At 41.8% G+C, this 23,711-nt stretch overlaps 1 protein-coding gene and 1 non-coding gene across 4 annotated transcripts in view; one reads left to right on the top strand and one right to left on the bottom strand.

Moving 5' to 3' along the window:
* The window catches only part of LOC123767127 (protein IWS1 homolog), a 37,013-nt gene extending 22,460 nt beyond the window's left edge, over positions 1–14,553 (bottom strand). For all 3 annotated transcript variants that reach the window (XM_045756645.2, XM_045756646.2, XM_045756647.2), the window contains exons 1-5: positions 14,447–14,553; positions 8,523–8,703; positions 6,306–7,205; positions 4,642–4,777; positions 788–931 (exon numbers count right to left, since the gene is read on the bottom strand). In XM_045756645.2, coding sequence (XP_045612601.2) covers positions 788–931; positions 4,642–4,777; positions 6,306–7,205; positions 8,523–8,703; positions 14,447–14,456 — 1,371 coding nt within the window. In that variant the 5' untranslated portion in view covers positions 14,457–14,553. The remainder of the gene's footprint in view (positions 1–787; positions 932–4,641; positions 4,778–6,305; positions 7,206–8,522; positions 8,704–14,446) is intronic.
* On the top strand, positions 4,207–4,325 carry LOC138352505 (5S ribosomal RNA). Its single transcript, XR_011222804.1, has one exon. It is a non-coding gene; the product is annotated as a 5S ribosomal RNA (ribosomal RNA).
* Positions 14,554–23,711: the final 9,158 nt, after the last annotated feature.

The raw sequence follows: 23,711 nt of genomic DNA, 5'->3' as shown, positions 1-23,711 counted from the left end.
TACTATAAATCCATGTAAACTGTTATAAATGTATAAACATTTATTATTAAAACATTTGAATTTAAATAAATGCTTAATATTTGCATATCATTCCTAGCAACACTATATGTTGTTTTATTTGAAAAATAATCACAATACTAATTTCCAAGTGCCTAATACACTCGAAACTCCCATCTCTTATCAAGGCCCATTTCATTCTACCATGCTCTTAAATTACTATTAACTATTTGAGTAAAATTCATCACCATTTCCTAATTTTATAGGATGGGTAGACCTTTGACCAGAAATGAGAGGAGAATAATATTGTACAATATAAGAAGCAGAATAAGCTATTCTATAATAAAATGCTCGACAGCCACATAATAGAGAACAAGCCTACGAACGCAATAGCAAATCATACATTTGTGTATGTAATTTCAGTCCCCTGAAGCCGAGGGAGCCGGTAGGCAGGGCGGAGAGCACGCTGGACTTGTGATCCTGTGGACCTGGGTTCGATCCCAGGCGCTGGCGAGAAACAATGGGCAGAGTTTCTTTCACCCTATGCCCCTGTTACCTAGCAGTAAAATAGGTACCTGGGTGTTAGTTAGCTGTCACGGGCTGCTTCCTGGGGCTGGAGGCCTGGTCGAGGACCGGGCGCGGGGACACTAAATCCCCGAAATCATCTCAAGATAACCTAACCCTGGTGCGCGGTATTACACACACCAGGGTTACACATCATCATTAATATACTTGATTCCAGAAATAAGAATTCTCTCATTATAATACTCGACTTAAAAAATTAACCAACCTCGGGACCTGAATCACTATCACTTCCACTAAGCACAGACTTCTTTTTGCGCTTCTTGATTTTCTTACTGGAACGAGGAGCCTCATCGTCAGAATCACTGACTCCGCCAGACCCACTTCCACTTGCCCGTTTCTTATGTTTGACCTAAAACAAGAAAATACTTATATAATAGTCAAATACCTGCACTGTACAGCAAAATACATACTGCATTTAATAGGTAATTTAGTTGGAGAGTAAAGTTAAATATTTAACATTAATTAAAGCTATATACCTAGTCAAAATTTATTAGAACTAGAACTTAATAGTATCATAACTATTTCCACTTTTATCTTGAGATATTTATTATTTTTAATCTACAAAGTTAATGCTGGATATATAGGAATTTCATTTCGTAGAATGTGAATGTCATACTAAATTAGCCAGAATTGCCAAAGAAGCCAAATTTCCATAAAAATTTAGATTTTCAATCATTTTAACATATGGACTGTTTGATACTGTATTTTATTTAAAAAAAAATGCAATGTAATTTAAACTAGAATTAAACAAGATATAACCTAAACACTGTATCAATTATACTTCAACTTTGATTAATAAAGGTAAAACTAGGCAAATTAAATTAGTATTTAATATAAACAATATAAAAATGTTATGATCTGGTAGACCTTTTGGCTGTGAACCATTTTCTTCGCCCTTATCCCTACCAAGTGATATGGTCCAAGTAACAACAGCAGAAGCCTGCAGGAGAATGTCTCAGGTCTGGAAAGAACCTGAAGCAACAGCTGAACCAGAGAGAAGTGATAAAGAAACCCCCAGTAAGCCCAGTCCAATGTGCTCGCATCCAATGTGGCAGCCCCAGAGCCGGCCCCGTCTCAGACCAGACGAAAACCCCGCCTCGACTCAGAAGCCCTCAGATGTTTGGGAGCCAGCAGCAAGGGGGCACAAGGAAGGGGGGGGGGGGGGGGGGGAGCAGGGCAAATCACGCCAGCCGGGAAGGACTCAAGGGCATGGACGAAACCGAAGTCGAAGCGACCAATACCCCCAAGTCCAGGTCCCTAAAACCAAAACAGGGCAGCCCCAAGGCATTTGAGCTACCAACCAAGCTAACGCACTGTAATAACAAAAACCTAATATGCAACGCGACAGCCGCTTGACCCCCTAAGATCTTCCGAAGAAGAACGAGCAGAGAACAAGTCTCGCACAACTCCAGGGCAAAGGTGTCACCAACCCAACAAGCAGCATGACAGAGGAAAAACAGATGAGCGTCACCCTGAGACAAGGGCAACGAACAACCCTGTAACTCGTACAAAGCAAGAGAAGACTAGAAAGACATATCCATAGTAATGGCGAGCTCCCAAAAGGTTTACCAGGATTAGCAGGGAAATGTATCTCCACGGTAAGCTCAGGCATTGGTGCTGCAAAGCTGGTCGATCCCCCTTCAATTACCGAGCAATCTGACCCCTGAAAAGGGTGCAATCTCGGGGCCCTAGAGGAGGACCACCCAATGCCACCTAGGCGAACCTAATTGAAAGCCAGGCAGACCTCTACCATGCAGAAAAGATCATGAAAACAAAAACCCTGAAAACACACCACACAACAATAAGGCATCAGAGAGAGATATGGCCACAGTTAGGTATGCGAGCTGCACAACCACAATGCATCCCAATCCAGCAACAAACACTCCCTACCCAGGGCCAAACAAAAACACCAAAACCCCCACCAATCCTAAAGGCGAGGTCAATGTCAAGCGACAGCAACCCCTACAGAAGTGAGAACCCGAAAGCCCCAAGGAAGAGAACCCCGAGACCCAAGGGAAGTACAGTACTTACAGGGTGCCTAGGGAAAGAGAACTCTAAGCACATGCAGCCCGAAGTACAGGTTTCTCCTGGTCACTGCACCACCCACACAGCAGGCACAACCGCAAGGGCAAAATCCTGACAGGATAATAAGGCCAGAGGAGACACCAGCTCCAGCCAGTATCAGTCGATGAACTTTTGGGGGGGGGGGGGGGGGGGGAGAACGAGCAGCTGGCTAGGGGGGTTGCACGAATGAGTGGCACTTCGGTCGGTTTCATGACATTTTGCTTGTTGCAATGTTTTTCTTGGGGGAAAGTTCTTGGATTGTGTTCAGTCTTGGATTGCAATGTTCTACCAGTTGGGGTTTGTTTTGGGACGCCTACCTTTCCGGGTGCCTTCTCCGGTCGATGGCAGACATAGATATACTCCCAAAGAGTTAAGTTTTCATAGAACATTGCTCCTTGCACCTCTCTAAGGGAGCCAAATTTTGGATCATAGTTCCTGGTAGGCAAGAATTCCATGTGACTAATATAGCATGTGTCAGTCCGATAGCTTCAGGAAACCGACAGGGCTCCCGACAGAAAAAACAGATTGGATAACAAGAACCTTCCAAACAAGAGATGTCAGGCCAATGATGATACTTTTATGCTCTCTAGAGTGAAATATTGTTACACACATACAGCCCCATTCAAAGTTGGAGAAATTGCTGACCTGAAGAGTATGCAAAGGTCCTATGCTACTATAATCCACTTAATAAAATATCTAAATTATCAACCCGTTCTGTTTACATAGTATTTTTTTGTAATTATGTGGACCATCGCACAGACACATAATGGACAATTAGATAGTAAAAATTTGGTATTCACATCACAGATTAAAAAAAAAAAAAAAAAAAAGCTATACACCAAACTTAAATATTCCTAAGTCTAGTATAGCATATATATGTATTATATTAGGCCTCAAATAGCATGTATTAGGCCTAGGAAGGTAAGGTTAGGTTAAGTTTTCTTTGCATCAATACAAAAACTTCTTCAGTTTGTCCAAACTCAATAGTACCGATTTCTACTTTCTATTTGCCTTTCACGTGAATACTGTACACGTACGATGGTCCTCATCGTTACTGTAAGTTCTACCTAAACAGGGGGATGGGTTGAAATTATTGGGACTGCCTACAAATTTTTAATCTGTATTCCCTAGAGCACAGGCAGGAGAAGTACATAATTATTTACATTTGGAAAATATTAGAAGTACTGGTCCCAAACTTGCACACAGAAATAACACCACACAAGACATGAAGGCATGGCAGGATATTCAAAACGGCCCCACTGGAAAGTAGAGGTGCAATACGTATGCTTAAAGAACTCAAAGCCCAAGACTTTTCAACACTTTTTCCCCTACACATACGGGGCATAACTGACCAACCTCTTGCAATGTTCAAAAGAGAAATCCAAGCACCTTCAGAGGATACCTGATCAACCAGGCTGTGACTCATACAGCAGGCTGCAAGCAGCCGCATCAAACAACCTGGTGGATCAGACCAGCAACCAGAAGGCCTGGGACACAGGCCTTCTGTGCCATGTTCTGTGCCAACGATGGCATAGAACATGGCTTCTATGCTTCTTCTATGCCAACGGCCATACCACATTGAGAACACCGCTTCTCGTCCAATCAGCGAAGTTAAGCAACGTTGGGTTTGGTTAGTACTTGGATGGATGACCGCCTGGGAACACCAAATGCTGTTGGCAATAATGTTTTGACCAAAGAGCCAGAGCTCAACCCCCGCAAGCACAATTAGGTGAGTACAGGGACATTGGTCTCCAGAATTTCCAACAGGTAGACAGGTGGGTAATCAGGATGACACTGCGATGATGCCTGAAAAGTTTTCCATGGTGCCAGTGCCTCAAATGTGGCTTCCCCTGATTACATGATCGCTTCCCACTGAAACCAGATTATTACATTAACCTATGAGGCAACCAAGTAGAATAGCTCAGAGTAACACATTACAGCAATTATCCATCTAACAAATATATACAGTATACAAAGCATGAGATGTGATCTTACTTTTTTACGTTTCACTACATCCGATCCTGACCCTTCTGAACCGGATAACATTTTGCGTTTCTTGGGAGAACTGACTCCATCTGAACCACTTCCTGATCTGGAGCGTGATCTGGAACGACTGCTCCCACTTTTGGCACTGAAACAAAATAAAACGTAATTATAAAATGTCATATATTTTACATTCAATTTGGAAGTCAACAAAAACAAGTAGAAGATTCTTAGAAAGAAATTTGATTACATTAGATAGTTATAATATAGTTATACTAATGAATTAATACACAAACCTGGCTATTTTTTCTGAACTAGATCCATAAGGCTGAGCCCTTGATAAATTGTTAAATTTGAGTACGAAATTATCACATATTTAGACAAACAAACAAAATTTTAAAACATAACTTCAGTGCCTAATTAATAACAAATCTTATTTATTCATTCACTCATTATCATTACCCCATTTCCTCTTCCTTGAGGGTGAGGAAGCATCAGGCCTGAGACAAAAATTAAGTATTATAGTGAAGATTTTTTTTTTGTATACGTTATTACTAAATAAACACATTGTTCATCCATTTATATATAGCATTCACACTATGTAGCAACCTTATGGGGTAAGGAAAAATGCCAACAGTTATCCCAGAGCAGCAGTGCTCCCTGTAAATTGTCAAATACAGTATACAATGAAATACAGTACATTCATTCCCCCTCCTAACAAACCACTTTTACAAAGCCTTGTGCCTTTTCATACCCAATGTTCTGTAAACTCACAATCCCTACTTCCTTACACACTCACTTTCCATGAACTCTCTGCCATTTTCTTCACAATCTTTTTTTCTTCCTCCTAGTTTCAAATTCATTTGAATACACTCTTCACCTGTCAACAATTATCCACACATTCAACATGACCAAACAATCTCGGTATACTCTCCTCAATCTTGCTGTGTACTTTTATGCTCCATATCTCTCCATAACATTCTTACTTTTTATTCTATTCTCCTAACACCACACATACTTATCATATTGGCCATTTCTACTAGTCAAATTCTTGATTATTCAAGTTCATGCAATGATGTCATCTCGCATTTGCACACAACACAGCACTAACACTCCTTTATGCAGACCTCTGGCTGCCATGAGCAGCTTTCCTTCACTGACTTTCTTTTCTCTTAACCTCACTTCAAATTTTCTATATATTCCTTTCTTCTCCACTTTATATAATAATTTTTGCATATACTTTATCATCACCAACAGATCTCCCATATTTTCTCACCAACATATTCATCACTTCCATACATTTATCAGCTAATATACTATCTTGCACTCTTCTCACATCATCAAATCCCACTCTGTTCACAATAGCACCTCTTTCATCATATCCCATTAGAAATAGAAATAGAAAGTATTCCTTCTATATACTTAATTCCAATTTCATCTTTGCCATTTAATATTCTCTCATGCTTATGTTTAATGTTCCTAGTTACTAATTCACCAGCTGCCCCTCTGCACTTCTTTTGAAATGTGCTTCACTTTTCTGAATAATTTTTGCAAGTTTATCTCCTTATCTTCATTTATCCATTTTCCAGTTTAACTAATCTTACCACATACCAATTACTATACACTCAACATAAAATATATATACTGTATATGTTCAGAAACTTAAAACTTCTCACCTTGCTCGACTTCCAGATCTGCTGCGAGATCGAGATCCACTCCCAGATCTGCTTCTAGAACGGGATCTACTTCCAGACTTGCTTCTTGAACGTGATCTACTTCTAGATTTGCTTTTCGATTGTGATCTGCTGCCAGAACGTGACCTACTTCCAGACTTGCTTCTTGAACGTGATCTACTTCCAGATTTGCTTCTCGAACGAGATCTACTTCCCGAACCCGATCTACTTCCTGACTTACTTCTAGATCGTGATCTACTTCCTGATTTACTTCGAGAGCGGGACCTGCTTCCAGACTTACTTCTAGATCGTGATTTACTTCTGGAGTGAGATCTGCTCCCAGATTTGCTGCGAGATCTGGATCTACTCCCAGATTTGCTTCTAGATCGAGATCTGCTTCCTGACTTGCTACGAGATCGAGAACGACTAGGAGAACCACTGCCTGCTCGACTACCTGATTTACTGCGTGAGCGAGACCTGCTGCGAGATCCACTTGCTGCTCTACTTCCAGATTTACTTCTTGATCTAGAGCGACTGTGTGAGCCACTTCCTGCTCTACTACCAGATTTGCTACGTGAGCGAGATCTACTATGTGATCCACTTCCTGCCCTGCTTCCAGACTTGCTCCTGGACCTTGATCTACTCCTTGACCCACTGCCTGCCCTACTGCCTGATCTGCTTTGTGTACGACTGCCAGGTCTGCTGCCTGACTTGCTGCCCCCTGCCTCGGGTTCTGAATCTGAAGCCCCAAACACTTCTTCTGATACTTTCTCTTTCTGTTCATCAACAGTTGCAGGATTTTTAGGAGATTCAGAACTTGGTTTCTGAGGCTGTATGTCCTCATCCTCACTATCCATTACAGAGCGCCTCTCCTCAACTTCATTATCACTTCCACCACCCGACCTGAAAATAAAATTTCACATTAAAGTCCCTGGAATATGTGTAACATACTAATATTAAAATTGTACAGTAATTTTGATCACCACAAATAATAAGCAATTATAGTATTAAACAATATGAAAACATTAATATTTCCCTACTTACTAGACAGTGGAATATCAAAAGTGATAATCTTGAATTGAGTAACTCCTAGAATACTGCTCCTATTTCCAAATAATATTTTTATGATATAAAAAACTAGGTATGTGTTGATCTTAGCTGATCAAGAGAGGTATACACCAGGCCAGCTTTAACAAAGAAATGTTCAAAGTAAGGAAACTTCAATTTCTGGGTGAGTCAAGGTGGTTTCCTGAAGCTATATGTAAGATGATTACCATCTACTGGGTCACATCAATCATAAGAGATCTAGAGGCCTACCAGGGAGTGGAACTAGAACCTCCCTCCCCCGCACCTTCAGAGAAACGCATGCAGCAATGACATTTATTTTTGCCACTTCACTGGGAAAGGCAACCAGAAAGTCAGGGAGTCAAAACAAACCAAGCTGGATTCAAGAGAGACCAAAGCTTCAAAACTAGCTGAAAGAGTGTGCCAATCTAGGGTGCCTGACAGCTGGGTGGACAGCGATTCGGACTCGTAATCCTGAGGTTCCGGGTTCGATCCCCAGTGGAGGCGGAGACAAATGGGCAAAAATGTTTCTTTCACCCTGATGCCCCTGTTACCTAGCAGTAAATAGGTACCTGGGAGCTAAGACAGCTGCTACGGGCTGCTTCCTGATTCAAGCTAAAGAAATAAAGGTGCCAAAAAAATATTTGAAAGTTTTCTTTTGCAAACAGTGGTAGATGGTTGGAACAAGTTAAGTGAGGTGGTGGTGGAGGCCAAAACCGTCAGTAGTTGCAAAGCATTATACAACAAAGAGTACTGGGAAGACAGGACAACACGAGCGTAGCTCTCGTCTTGTAACTACACTTAGGTAATTACTAAGAGTAGTAGTTGTGGAAGTCACCTCCATTCACAACTTTAAGGAAAAGTTCGACAAAGATATTGATTGTTAGAATAGTGAAGATTTAATGCAATGGGTACAACAATGCTAGTAGGTGGGGGCATAAAGAGCTAGACCTCAATTCTTAGTACTGTAGTCAGTTATAGGTAAGTACTCATAGGTAAGTACCCCTCAATCTCTTTCTTTATCAGAATTTTTTAAAGCTTTTTCACGTAATTTGTAGCTTGTGTGTGATCAATTTTCTTCTATTCCACATTCCATAGCATGGCCAACACACTCACTGTGTGTTTGGGCAAAAAAAACTCTCGAGTGTTACCAACCTTCTGTCACCTTCGTCTTCACTCATATTTCCAGCACTACTGATGCTTGATCTTCGTGATGCCCTAGACGATGCAGACACCCTCGAGGTTCGTGACGCCCGTGAGGTTCTGGATGCAACAGATTTCATAGATTCATTATCAGAGTCATGTGCTGCAGCAGGGCTTGAGCCCGTTTCTTCCTCTGAAATTATAGCAATAAAAATCATTTTTAATTATATTTCTATGAATATTTTCTGAAATGACTGATTACAGTACTGTATTAAAATTTAGACATTACATCAAAATCCTTACTATCCTGCAATGATAATGACTTAGATATAAATAGTATTTTATCTTTTATAAACAAATGTGTACTGTACTATATAGCAAAGACTCTATTTCCTAGGAATGCACTGAATTTAATAATTATATAAAAATATTGATATGTTTCTAATGCACCATGCAAGGCCTATAATAATGAGAATACAATAAATAAAATTATTGAAGTTTGGAATTGGTGCACTCACTCCCTACAGTAGAGTAACAACAACAGTCCCAATAGACAATGGGAATGTTGTTGCCTTTTCCAGATAGTTCACAACCCCCCCTCTAGGGGCCTCGTAGCCTGGTGGATAGCGCGCAGGACTCGTAATTCTGTGGCGCAGGTTCGATTCCCGCACGAGGCAGAAACAAATGGGCAAAGTTTCTTTCACCCTGAATGCCCCTGTTACCTAGCAGTAAATAGGTACCTGGGAGTTAGTCAGCTGTCACGGACTGCTTCCTGGGGGTGGAGGCCTGGTCGAGGACCGGGCCGCGGGGACACTAAAGCCCCGAAATCATCTCAAGATAACCTCAAGATAACCCCATTCTTAAACCTTGGACCGCCTTCCTGGGCGGGCTCTCTCACCGCCTTCCTGGGCGGGCTCTCTCACCGCCTTCCTAGGCGGGCTCTCTCACTGTCTTCCTGGGCGGGCTCTCTCACTGTCTTCCTGGGCGGGCTCTCTCACTGTCTTCCTGGGCGGGCTCTCTCACTGTCTTCCTGGGCGGGCTCTCTCACTGTCTTCCTGGGCGGGCTCTCTCACTGTCTTCCTGGGCGGGCTCTCTCACTGTCTTCCTGGGCGGGCTCTCTTACCGCCTTCCTGGGCGGGCTCTCTCACCGCCTTCCTGGGCGGGCTCTCTCACCGCCTTCCTGGGCGGGCTCTCTCACCGCCTTCCTGGACGGGCTCTCTCACCGCCTTCCTGGGCGGGCTCTCTCACCGCCTTCCTGGGCGGGCTCTCTCACCGCCTTCCTGGGCGGGCTCTCTCACCGCCTTCCTGGGCGGGCTCTCTCACCGCCTTCCTGGGCGGGCTCTCTCACCGCCTTCCTGGGCGGGCTCTCTCACCGCCTTCCTGGGCGGGCTCTCTCACTGTCTTCCTGGGCGGGCTCTCTCACTGTCTTCCTGGGCGGGCTCTCTCACTGTCTTCCTGGGCGGGCTCTCTCACTGCCTTCCTGGGCGGGCTCTCTCACCGCCTTCCTGGGCGGGCTCTCTCACCGCCTTCCTGGGCGGGCTCTCTCACTGTCTTCCTGGGCGGGCTCTCTCACTGTCTTCCTGGGCAGGCGCTCTCACTGTCTTCCCGGGCGAGCTCTCTCACCGCCTTCCTGGGCTGCTGCTCTCTCACCGCCTTCCTGGGCTGCTGCTCTCTCACAGCCTTCCTGGGCGGGCTCTCTCACTGTCTTCCCGGGCAGGCTCTCTCACTGCCTTCCTGGGCGGGCTCTCTCACTGTCTTCCTGGGCGGGCTCTCTCACTGCCTTCCTGGGCGGGCTCTCTCACTGCCTTCCTGGGCGGGCTCTCTCACTGTCTTCCCGGGCGGGCTCTCTCTCTGCCTTCCTGGGTGGGCTCTCTCACTGTCTTCCCGGGTGACCGGCTCTCTCACTGTCTTCCCGGGTGGGCTCTCACAAGTAAAAGTCTTAGGAAGTGATGTGGTGGAGAGAGACTACATACACAGTTTCAAATGTAGATATAATTGAGCCTAATAAGCTCAGGAATCTGTACACCGGTTGATTGACAGTTACGAGGCGGGAAAAAAGAGCCAAGGCTCAACCCCCGCAAGCACAAGTAGGTGAGTACAACTTTCCCAAGCAGACTCTTACAACTTTCCCAAGCAGAAACACGGCTTGATTCGGTCCAGGACGAAGTGAAATGTCATAATTTCTTCTCTTTCTGATGTGTGGTTTGGACATCATATCTTCAACCACATTATTATGACTCACCGTGTGCACTCTCACCACTTTTCCAGACAGACTCGCCACCTTCACAAGCAAATTCTCATCACTTTCTCAGAAAGTCTCTCAACCACAGTACTATAAACTGTACAGTTCAGTCTGTGTATCAGACTTTTTTTATGGAGAGTCCAGTACTTCTGCCAAATGATATGTCCCATTCATGTGATCTTTCCCAATGTGTTAGCCTTTCTCAACAGACAACAGGAGATACTTTTAAAAAGTATCTCCTGTTGCCTGTCCTACATTGTGTCTTGTTGAGCTTGAGCTTGAAACTGTTGCTCCTTGTTTGTGTTACATCTGAACTTTTGAAGATGTCTGGATTAATGTCCTCAAAAGTAAACTAACTTTTATTAGTCTGATTAAGAACCAGCTCATAACTATGCATGTTAGTGGCTTTGCAAGACTGTAATACTCAAATACCAGTGTTATGTATTCTCACAACTCAATATACCTTCTCTTATATACTGTATATAAATAAATATATAAATAAATAAAATCAATTGTTCAGTACTAGTATTTGAAAAGTTTAGACGAGATTAGCCCTGTCATGCCTTGTTTGCAGTGTTGATAGCCCTGTGGCCCTCAACCTTTTCTGGCATGAAAGTTGACTTGACTCTGGAATAATTTTTGTTGCCCGGTGCTGCACCTTCTCCAGAGCAGCTATGTTCTTCTGAAGATGTGATCTCAATGCTTGGATACAGCAATCCAAATGGAGGCACACCAGAAATTTATACAAATGAATCACTACCTTCTTTTCCTCCAAGTTTGTTGTACATACTGTTTTCTTGTTTTATTATAATTTATATGATTTTAACAGTAAAAACATATGAAAAACACTAAACAGGGCCAAAAATTGTATTATAGTGTGATAATAGATTGTGTATGTGACACTTGAATACTGTATATGCATGTTTACAAACATTTCAACATTCCTCATATACAGTACAGTATTTGTCAACATAAAAATATAAATGTACACACATGATCGGTCTATATCACTGTAAAAAGAAAATGCATAACTTTCACACTTTTCCTGCAGATAATTTGCATTGTGAAAATACTCACATGCAGAATAATTATTGTCTCAAGTGTAGGAAGTTGGCCGAGGTGATCTTTAGATGATCCCGATATTTTGGCTGGCCCCTGATAAACTATGCCCACAATGTGTTAAACAAATCAGGAATTTTGAAATGTATGACATTTTAGTGTCATCGGAACATTCAGTGTTGAACGGACGATGCAATATATCCCCTTACCTGCGCCAGCCAACAAAAGTTGTTTTCAGAGTTGTTATTTTTTTTTCGTTAGGGTATATTTTAATGTTTTTTAATGTTTTCATCACTCACTGTGTTTTGAAATGAAAATAGTTGAGTTTGGAAACATTTTGACATTAACTTTACCTGAACATTTATAAAAACAAAAATATGTACATAACAATTGCACTATGAAGTTTTTGCCAAAAACAGGTGCGCAGTGCAGGGGTTAATTGTTATTGAAACACTCAAGTGTTAACATATACAAAAATCTAAATTGATGAAGAAAAGTGCCCTGCTGATGAACCAAAAGGCAGTGTTCTGTATGACCTCTAGGCTCTGGAAATTAGTTGCTTCTGTATGTGCCTATGCCTAGTAGTTTATTGTAGATGTAAGTTACATAGAAGTGGAGCAGCATTTTGTGGTGCTCTCTTGGTGCCACTGAGGGCTCTAATGATGGAGCGTTTAGGTTGGGCCACTTATTTAAGATGTATTATGTGGGTGCTGCAAGGTATTTATGTTCTTGTACGTGATGGACTGAGGGTTTATTGGTTGTTGGCATTGGCACTTGGATGGTGTGCGAGGCAGAGAATTGCCAGAGTAATACAGGGTTAGATTGTCACATGAATCCCCTGCATAGCAGTGGAACTGCCTTTTCCCTTCACCTTCAATGCCTCTGCACTGGAAGTATACATCTACACCAGCCCTGATGAGTCATCAGTCCTGCCACCTCTCCATACCCCCCAGGGCCTGGCACGGCCTGGAACGACTCGGAGGCAAGCCGGGTGCCTCTGCTAACCAGTAGTTTGCCCCCACAAACAAGCAGTTAGCCGCCTTCAACTGGCAGTGGTGCAGCTCAACACAAAGGTACCACCAGTCACAAACGAGCAGTTTGCTAGTTGACCAGATGTCCACCTTGCGTTGACACTGGACGAGTCATCACCGCCGCACTATATAAAGGACGCTGCCTCCCTGGAGAGTACCTACGGGCTCGCCATAGCTCGTGCTACTTGGAACTTCTTGTTCCAGGTAGCGAATCTTTAACAACAGCAACCTTGGAGAGCCAGTCTCTCTCTCAGTGCTCTAGGATCACCGTGGTCTCTCACTCGTTGTCTGCCTTCAGCCAACGCTGTGTGACTGATGTCGTGGTGGTATGGTAGCTGTCTTCACTACACCAGTATATCTTTATGCTTTGTATTTGAGTTAAACTTTCATTTACTTATTTGATTTGTTATATAATAATAGCCAAGCATTGTCATCTTGAGGTTATCTTGAGATGATTTCGGGGCTTTTTAGTGTCCCCGCGGCCCGGTCCTCGACCAGGCCTCCACCCCCAGGAAGCAGCCCGTGACAGCTGACTAACACCCAGGTACCTATTTTACTGCTAGGTAACAGGGGCATAGGGTGAAAGAAACTCTGCCCATTGTTTCTCGCCGGCGCCTGGGCTCGAACCCAGGACCACAGGATCACAAGTCCAGCGTGCTGTCCGCTCGGCCGACCGGCTCCCCTGTGTCATGTGTTATTATTGTTCATTAATATTTTAGTAAATTGTTTTAATTATTTAGTTGATGATTTTCATTTGTTTCCACCTGCGACTTACACACTGCAAGGCCAATAGCAGCATTTTTTTTATTTATGTGAGGGAGAGCCATACCATCTTGGTTCAGCATAGCTGCGATACCACAACCTGTCACAAGATCATCTGTGTATACTGACAGGTAGACAAGGTTGTTGACTGGTATATCTGCTAGGGCAGCAGCAAGGAGGGTTGGACTAAGAATGAAGCCTTGTGGGCCACCTCTTCCAATTAGGATGTCATATAAGCAGCCACCATGTATGTATACCTGCCCAATCACTTGGGCCGGATGGTAGAGCGCCGGTCTCGCTTCACCCAGGTCAGCGTTCAATTCCCGACCGTCCCCCGTCCCATCGTAAATCTTTATCCTGACCTCTTCCAAGTGCTAGTCAATGAATTGGTGCTTTCTCCTGATAGTTCCCTTCCCTAGTACGTATACCTAGGTGGTTCTACTTGTAAGGTAGGATGTTAGATACTCCCCCTAGTTTGGTGCCTTCTTAGGATAATTACTTGTAGGACAGGATTTTAGCCAGGCGTGTAGCTCAAAGCAGGAAGCTGGTGTGAGGTACGCCGTCGAAAGGCCACTCAAGATCCAGGTACAGCACACACAATTGACTCTATCTTTGAGATGTGTGGTTGTCCAGGCTGAAGCTGTGGCGTGTGTGTGTGTGGTGAGGCAGTGTAGTGCGAGGCCGGCCAGGCATGGTATAAATGAGCATGTTGATGATCCCAAAGTAACCTGACGGAGCCCCCACACACACACTCATATCTTCACTACTGGCACGCTAAACATACCTTATAACACAACAACACATTGCTTTACTGTCCATTGTAAATCCGCTTAACGAATTACCTGATTCCATGGTGCAGAGGTAGCCACAAGTCGGGTAATATGTAATGTCTGGGAGGAGTGAAGGCCGCCTCCAGGAGCCCCGCACACTGTAAACACCTTCACGCAACTCCTCAAACAACCACACTATCTAACATTTACAAGAAAATAACTTATAAACACTAAGTAAATTACTAGAAAAATCAAGTATTGTTTCTTTTCCCGGTGAAAAGTCGTATTTCTAATTATATTCGTCTTGGTAAATGCATAAAATATATTTTAAGGAGAAACGAGCGTAATTGACTATAGTTTTTCTCTTATTTTCGTGAATTTAATTCAGAATTTACCTGAGAATTTGCCTGGAATTTACCAGTATCTCTTTCTAGTAGCCTCGACGAGGACAGAAAGCCGACGGCTTGTCAAAGGTTCCTCCATTTGTTCTGAGGATTTTATCTATTTGGATCTTAAATTAGTGCAGTTCTGGCATTTACAACTTAGGCGGGTAGGCGGTTCCATTAGTTTATAACCCATTTATTTATTTATTTATTTATATACAAGAAGGTACATTGTAGCATAATTTGAGGATTATCTCTTAGTATAATGTAATCAAATATGCGTTCAATATAACAACCATAATATAAGATGATAGTAATGATTGCAATGGTGAAGTTGAATGGCTTAGGCACATATATTAGGGGAGTGGATAGCACAAGATACAGTGCGAGTTTAAGGCATTAGGTAGGAAACTATGAAGATGAAATTAGGTACTTTTTGGTTTTACTTTCTAATAAGGCGTAGGTTGGACAGCTTTTTAATTTGTTAGGGAGTGAGTTCCATAGACTAAATCCCCCTTTATTTGCATAGAGTGTTTACACAGATTTAGTTTGTGGATATCAAAGAGATATATATTTATTTCTGGTGTGGTGATTATGTGTTCTATTGCATCTGTCAAGTAAGAGTTTCAAAACATGGTTTGCATTTAAGAACAGGGTTTTGTAAATATAGCTTTTTTAGTTTAGTTCATTTATTATGCACCCCATACCCATCTTGTGGGCGGTAGTGGAAAGGGTTACAGAGGCACATAATGGGCTCAGGGACTGAACCCCACAATTCATTTAGCTAAGCAAGTTACAATCTTGATGAACTAGTTACAAAATTCAATATAAGTCGTCAAGCTGCCTCAAGATAATGCATGGAATGAGTTTATGTTTAACATGTTTAAGGATTTAAACAGGAGGGGGGAAGGGGTGAGTGTTGTCTGAAAGTAAGTAAGTAATTGTCAATAGAAGGCACCAAACCGGACCAGTCTGAAAACAGAGTTTGATATTGTTCTGATAACAGATTTTTGCTGGACGATGATGGGCTGGAGGTAGTTTGCAGTGGTTGAACCCCCATGCACAGATACCGTATGTAAGATAGGGATAGATTAGAGCGTAGAATAAAGAGAGGAGAGCAGAGTTAGGGACATAATATCTGATTTTAGAAAGTATACCAACCGCTTTTTAGACTTTCTTAGTTATGTGTTGTATGTGGGTGCTGAAGTTGAGTCTCTTGGCTATGTATAAGCCAAGAAACTTTCCGTCATTTTTATTGCTGATGTTAACATTGTCTATCTGAAGCAGAATTGCATTTGTTGATTTGCTTCCAAATAAGATGTAGCAGGTTTCTTCTATGTTTAGTGAGAGTTTGTTGGTTGACATTCATGAGTGAACTCATGAGTGAATGAGTTAATTCGTTATTTACAACATTATTTAGTGTGTGTGGTTTGGGGTCTGAGTAAATGAAGGTAGTATCGTCAGCAAATAATATAGGTTTAAGAATGTTTGAGACATTAGGCACATCATTGATGTATATAAAAAATAGGAGAGGTCCTAGGATGCTGCCCTATGGCACTCCTACGGTTAATGGTAGAGTGGGAGAGGTTATATCATTGATGGCTACATATTGGTGTCTGTCACTAAGATAGGATCGAATATAGTCCAGGGCAAGACCTCGGATTCCATAATGGTGGAGTTTAAATCAGAGGTAGTTATGGTTAACAGTATCAAAGGCCTCTCTCAGGTCAATGAAGAGCCCAATCGGAACTCATTTTTGTCAAGGGCTATGTAGATTATATCAAGCTGACTAATAATTGCATCGTTGTTACTCTTTTTGGGAGCGGAAGCCAAACTAACAGGGACTTAGTATGTTCAATTTTACGAGGTAGGAGTAGAGCTGTTTATAAATAAAAAAAATCAAATATTTGTGATAATATTGGTAGATTTGATATTGGTCTGCAATTGTTTGTCTGATGTATCGCCTCCTTTATGAACTGGCGTTACTCGTGCTCTTTTAAAGATATCAGGGAATGTATGACACTAGAGATTTGTTGAATAGCAGAGCTGTGGATGGTGTAAGGGCATGGGAGACCCTTGCACCACCTCGATATAAGTCTAACGTGTATGAATATACTCTGGCTGCCTGTCCCCCGACACAATGAATTATTATAATTATTATTATTTATTTTGTGTGCTTGTTCTTTCCTTGCTAATCTTTCATGTGGTACTTTACAGAGAGCTTTAGTAGTCCATGTATAGTACATAAACCCGAAGTCCTTTGCCTGAATAGCTGGGGCCAGATTCACAAAGCAGTTACGCAAGCACTTACGAACCTGTACATCTTTTCTCAATCTTTGGCGGCTTTGTTTACAATTATTAAACAATTAATGAGTTCCGAAGCACCAGGAGGCTGTTTATAACAATAACAACAGTTGATTGGCAAGTTTTCATGCTTGTAAACTGTTTAATAAATATAACCAAAGCCGTCAAAGATTGAGGAAAGATGTACACGTTCGTAAGTGCTTGCTTAACTGCTTCGTGAATCTGGCCCCCTGGTTACTGTTTCCAAAAATGTGAGCAGGTTTGTAAGGCAGGATCTATTTGTAATAAATCCATGTTGCGTTGATTTTACATGATTGTTCACGGTGAGATAAGTGAATGATTCCCTTCCTTAGGATTCCCGTCATGAGCTCACAGATGTGTGATGTCACGCTGATCGGACGGTAGTTTCCTGCTGAATGCTCTCGGACGCAGGTTCGAATCCTCGTCACGGCTCTTGTGGATTTGTTCTTCCTGCTGAACTCTTTCTTGACTTTTTTTTTAAAGGTAACAACTGCATATTTCCAATCTAAGGGAACTATCTCTTGGTCCAGAGATTTTCCGAAAAGAAGTTTCAATAGTAGACATAATTCATCTAAAAGTTCCTTTACGACTTTGGGTTTAATTCCGCCCACACCAACGACATCGCAAGTAAAGCCAAAACCCAAGTAACCCAAACAAAACTGCTCCACAGCTACACCAGGAGGAAAACAGCAGTGAAGGAGCAATGATAAAAACTGAGAAAAAGAGAACAGATACATATAGAATAACAAGGTGTGTGAAGAACTCAAACAAGAGATTTCAGGAGGTCTTCACAATAGAGGAAGGAGTTGCTCAGCAGTTCTATACGGAGAGAGGATACGGTAAACCAACCTTCGAGGAATTTGAGCATAAAAGAGATGACATCAAAAATAATCTGTTGAAGCTGAATTTGACATAGGCTGTTGGGCCTGACAAAATCTCACCAGGGATACTAAAAAGAGGTAGCAGAAGCACTAAGTGTGCCACTCTCTATGGTGTAAAACAGATCACTGGAAACATGAGACCTACCAGAAAGCTGGAAGACAGCTAATGTAGTCCCAATATACAAAAAGGGCGACAGGCAAAAGGTACTGAACTACAGATAAGTTTTCCTTACTTGTATACCATGCAAGGTGACGGAGAAGAGCGTGAGGAAAAGGCTCGTAGGACATCTGGAGGGAAGGAACTTTGTAACGCACCACAATTCAGGGATGGAAAATCGTGCCTCACAGGTTTAATATTATTCTACGACAAGGCGACAGAAAATAGGCAAAAAAGAGAAGGGTGGGCAGACTGTGTTTTCTTAGACTGTTAGTTAGAAAACCTTTGACACTGTACCCCATAAGGGACTGTTATGAAAGTTGGAGAAATAGGCAGGAATAACAGGTAAGGTGCTCCAGTGGATAAGGGAGTATCTAAGCAACAGGAAAAAGCTAGTAACTATGAGGAGGGGAAGACACCAGAGTGACGAGATGTCACCAGCGGAGTCCCACAGGACTCTACTGTACTTGGACCAATCCTGTTTCTGATATATGTAATCGATCTTCCAGAGGGTATAGACTCATTTCTCTCAATGTTTGCTGATGCAAAAATTATGAGAAGAATAAAGACAATTGAAGATAGACCTAGACCACAGGACGACCTACCTTACCTAACCTGGACAAACTGGAGGAATGGTCTAGAAAAGGGCTACTAAAGTTTAACTTAGGTAAGTGTAAAGTAATAAAATTAGGGGAAGGGAGCAGGAGGCCGAACATAAGGTACCATCTGGGAGGTGAAATCCTGCACGAGTCAAGGAGAGAAAAAGATCTGGGGGTTGATATTCCACCTGTATCTTCTAATTATTCGTGTACCAACCGTGACAAAAAGGTTGTCTTTATCTACCATGTCAAGACCTCTGAGAATTTTGTAAGTGGCAATATTATGTTTCCCCTAACGTTCCTATTTTTCAGTGTCGCGAGATTTAATTGCAGGGGCTTTTCCTGGTAATTCGTACCTCTCAAGACTGCTCAAGTTATCAGCCTGTGAGTTCCATTGTTTAGGAAAGTGTGGCCATCCTTTGGGCTGTAGCAAACCGCATTATTTCTAATGCCAGAATTTCCATTCACCTGGGTTCTAGAAGACTCGAACCGTGGACTTCCCTCTAGTGAGGCCTCACTGGAGGGGGGGGGGGAGAGGAGAGAGGTGTGAGAAAGGGAGATGGAGATGTTTGGGGAGAAAGGTGGAGAGGGGAGAAATTAAGGGAGGGAAGGTGGACTACTGGTCACCGGTTCCTTGGACTAGGAAGGAAATTACAGGCACATAGAATAAATGGCAGAATACTAGAATGGATAAAGATCTATGGTACGGTAAAGTGGAGAATGAAAATGATATTGAAGCCTTACAACAAGATCTTACATGAACTACACAAATGGTCAAAAGATTGGCAAGTGCTTTTTTATACGGAAAAATACAAGACTGCATGTAGCACATAACAACCCACGCCACAACTACCAAATTAATAACATTACCCTGCAGCAGATTTATGAAGAAAAGGACCTTGGAATCAAAATCCACCATTGACTGAAAGTTTTACAACAGGTAGGATCAGCAGTAAATAAACGGTAACCAATCCCTAGCAAGAATAAAGCGTACCTTTGACTTTTAACCACAAGCTAGGTTTGGGGTGCATAATACATGAACTAAACTAACTGATTCAACTGTATCAATCTCTGGTGCACCCTCACTTGGATTACTGTATCCAAGCATGGAGACTACATTTTCAGAAGGACATAGGTGCTTTGGAGAAAGTACAACACTGGGTGACAAACAATTCCAGAACCAAGTCAACTCTCATACCAGAAAAGGTTGAGGGCCACAGGGCTATCAACACTGTAAACAAGGCATGACAGGGCTAATCTCGTCTAAACTTTTTAAATACTGAACAATTTATTTTAGTTATTTATATATTTATTTATATACAGTATATAAGAGAAGGTATATTGAGTTGTGAGAATACATAACACTGGTATTTGAGTATTACAGTCTTGCAAAGCCACTAACATGCATAGTTATGAGCTGGTTCTTAATCAGACTAATAAAAGTTAGTTTACTTTTGAGGACATTAATTCAGACATCTTCAAAGGTTGAGATGTAACACAAACAAGGAGCAACAGTTTCAAGTTCATGCTCAACAAGGCACAATGTAGGACAGACAACAGGAGATACTTTTTCACACACATGGTTATAGGCCCATGGAACTGCCCACCCACTGAAGCAGTAAATGCCAAAACATTGCTGAATTTTTCATTGCTTTATTTTTGCTGAATTTCATTGCTGAAGTCCAGCTTTAAAAATCATCAGGACAAATCAGGGGACCTTTGACAAGCCGCCGCTTCCTGTCCTAATCGAAGCCAGTAGTGTTAGTGGTCCTCAGGTAATTTAAGGTTTCAAAATGTGTGGCCTTGCCTCTATGACAAGAGTGACAGCTTGGTGATTGAATGGATGGTCCCAGGGTTGGCCCCGATGGTGTTTAAGGATTTAGTGTTGAAAGTGTTGGTAAATTCCACCTACTCTATGTTTGCTCCTCCATCACCATCCCCAGTTCTGCCGGGCATGACTTGCTAGGCGTCTTGTCCTTCTCCCTGCTCCAAAACTACCTGAGGGTTTTGGAGTCTGGACAGGGTTCAGCTGTGGAAGTAGCTGGGTCACCTCTGGGGGTTGCTCCATCTACGTCGATGGCGGAGACAGTTGAGCCGTCCCTTAATAAACGCCAGGGATTTGGAACTTACTTTTTCTCTGGCAGTACTATTTCACTCTGATCCACCAGCCTGGGATGATGCCTGTAAACTCCAGCATCAGGCATGGAATACAGTTATGCTCTGGGATCTACATGTGACTTCCTGGGCTCAGGGGAAGGCCAAGGAGGGTCCCTGGGTGCACTTCATGAAACATCATGAATTTTCTTGGGGCTCCTGTCATCTCTTTTGTATTTCCTGTGTCTGTTCAGGTGGTTTTGTCCGTCTTGTCTTAGTTCTTTGATGGTTAGAATATTATGTGTATTACTGTCCCCCCTCTTTTATTGTTTGGCTTTGCTGGAGCCCCTTTTGTTGGCATTGGGCTTCAATGTTTCTTTGGTGGCATTAATCAACTTTTCTCATGCTTTCTGTCATCTCCAACTGGCTCATGCTCCTCTTGAGCTGTCTTGGTCTCACAATAAGGTGTGTTGGTGTTTCTTCCCTGCCCTTGGTTCTTGGTTGCCCCCCGGTGATGCAAAGAATGCAGCTACGAAAACTTTTATTTGTCCCATACAGAGCAAATGCCTCTCACTTTAAGCATTTCAAGAGTGCAGTCATTCCTTTTTCCAAACACTGCAACCAGCACCTCCAGAAGAAAAATAAACACAAAGAAAAGTTAGACCAGTTTTACTGTATAAATGATTTTTCTTAGTACAACAGTGTATGCATGCAATGGTAATGAGTAGACAAGTGCGCCTCCTTACATTACTGTATGTTTATGGCAGTTAGCAGTTCATTTGAACACACTGGGTTTAACATCAAAAAATAAAACAAAATATTAAAACACAGCCGCACATAAGTAAAATGAATATTAGGATCATCTTTACTGCAAGCCCTGTAAAAAACAAGTGGAAAAAGGGCCTTCATTAAAAGGCACTTTTATGATGTGAATTTCTGCATATAAATATTATAACTAAGAGAACAGTGTCATCACAAAATAAGAAAACAAAGTGTCATCACAAAGACATAACAATTCAAAACGTTTGACTACGATGTGGATGAAAAAGCTCTTATTGTCAATTGAAACAGCTTTGTTTTTATTCCACAGTTAAAAACATAACAAAAGATAACAGAGAAAGCTTTGGTCAGATTATTATAAGTTTACCCCAATATTACATACAGTACCCGAATTAAATAATTTGAATACTACAGTCAATTCTTAAAAAGAGTACCAAGGGTTCTCGTGTGAATGAATGAAGTTTTGGCCAATTCTAAACTTGTCTGAACGTGTGGAGATAGCTCTACTTCTGTCCAGTGGGATGTTAAGCTGAACATGGTTTACTCTTCACAATGCTGCCCAATAGTTAAGTGATGGAGAGGCTCACCTTACAACCACTCTACAAATAATACAAACTGTCAGCAATATTCACCTTTCATTTTGCTCCTACTTATAAGTTTCTGAACAAATAATTACTCTATATAATTTAAATTCAATGCTAATTTATCTGCTAGCAACTAAAATCCAGAGGTTACAACTAACACTTGCTAGCCACCTACTGTGCAATAATAAACATAGGTAATGAGAAGGTGAGTTACTTGCAATATCACAATACCTAAGTTTACAGTCAAGTGAAGCACTCAGTCCAGCGCTTAGTTATATAAATATATACTGTATATAGAAAATGTGTTAGGTAATCAACATATGAGGTAAATGTGTCATCAAACAATAAAAATCTAGAGAATAGTTCCTTTAAAAAATTGTCTAATAATACTTACTTGAGAGACGTAAGGGGGAGACATTGGAAATGTGTGATTATATATACTGTACTGTACGAGCTTGTGTTACTAAAGTGTATATATGAATGTATTGAAATCAAAGAGCATTGTCCCCATGGGAACAATTGTTAGAGCCAGAGGATCTACTGTTCCAAACCAAGTGTGTGGAAGCTACTTGTCTTCAGGGGGTCCCACATTCCATTATTACTCTGACAAGAGAAACCGAGATTGTAAGTTTGGTTTAGTGCACAACTTTTTTTTTTTTTAATTTTGAATGTTTTTCACTATATTTTTGGGAAACAAAAAGGTCGGTGCTGCCAATACTCACAAGCAGGGGCAACAACTATTAAAAAGTTCCAGTGTTTTGTCATATCGACTTTTATTAAAGCAGTTGATTTAATTGGCTTCAACAACCTCTTCCTGAAGTTCATACTTTATGTACACTACCTAAAACACATTCAAATAGCAAATTTGCAATTCTAGTTTCCACCTGTTCCCTTGAGGCTTACTTCTCATCTGGAACAGTGTGTATTATATCTTTCTCTCATTATCCTTCATGTTGTGACCATGTCTCCAATAGATCTTCTCTCCAGTGTCTGTAGGTTTAATGCTGAGCCTTACTTCAGACCTCAGATCTAGTACTTTCATTATTAACCTTGTGGTATGTCTCGGAATCTTCTCAGTTTTCCTGCACATTTTGCATGAATACGAGTGAAGGAGTATACAGTATACAATGCCAATATGCTATAAGTATTTAGCTAAAATTAGCGGATAATGGGTAACAGGCAGGTATCTTCAACACTTAATGAAGCTCAGCTCCTGATTATGGGAATATCTGTGGTCATAAGCCCAACTTTACATTACTCAATAATTTTCAATATACAGTACTGTTCATATTTTACCTATTGCTTCCGAGACACTTGGTGCCTGGGGTAAAAGTGCCACTAGTTTTTTGAAGGGACTGGGTTCTAAGCGAATTGAAACTAAAGATTGAAGAGATGCAAGCTTCCTTGTACAGCGCCTCAGTGTAGTGATACAGAGGGAAAATGTGCATTGCATTCAGGGTTCCTGCCTGCCATCTGAGCAGCTGGAGGAACTCGACAGCCCGTAACAAATGACTTTGTACCTAGTATGCAACAA

Source organism: Procambarus clarkii, chromosome 53, assembly GCF_040958095.1.
Source record: "Procambarus clarkii isolate CNS0578487 chromosome 53, FALCON_Pclarkii_2.0, whole genome shotgun sequence".
NCBI classification, from domain to species: Eukaryota; Metazoa; Arthropoda; class Malacostraca; order Decapoda; family Cambaridae; genus Procambarus; species Procambarus clarkii.
The sequence above is the reverse complement of the archived record's forward strand: the minus strand, read 5'-3'. Positions and strand labels throughout refer to the sequence as shown.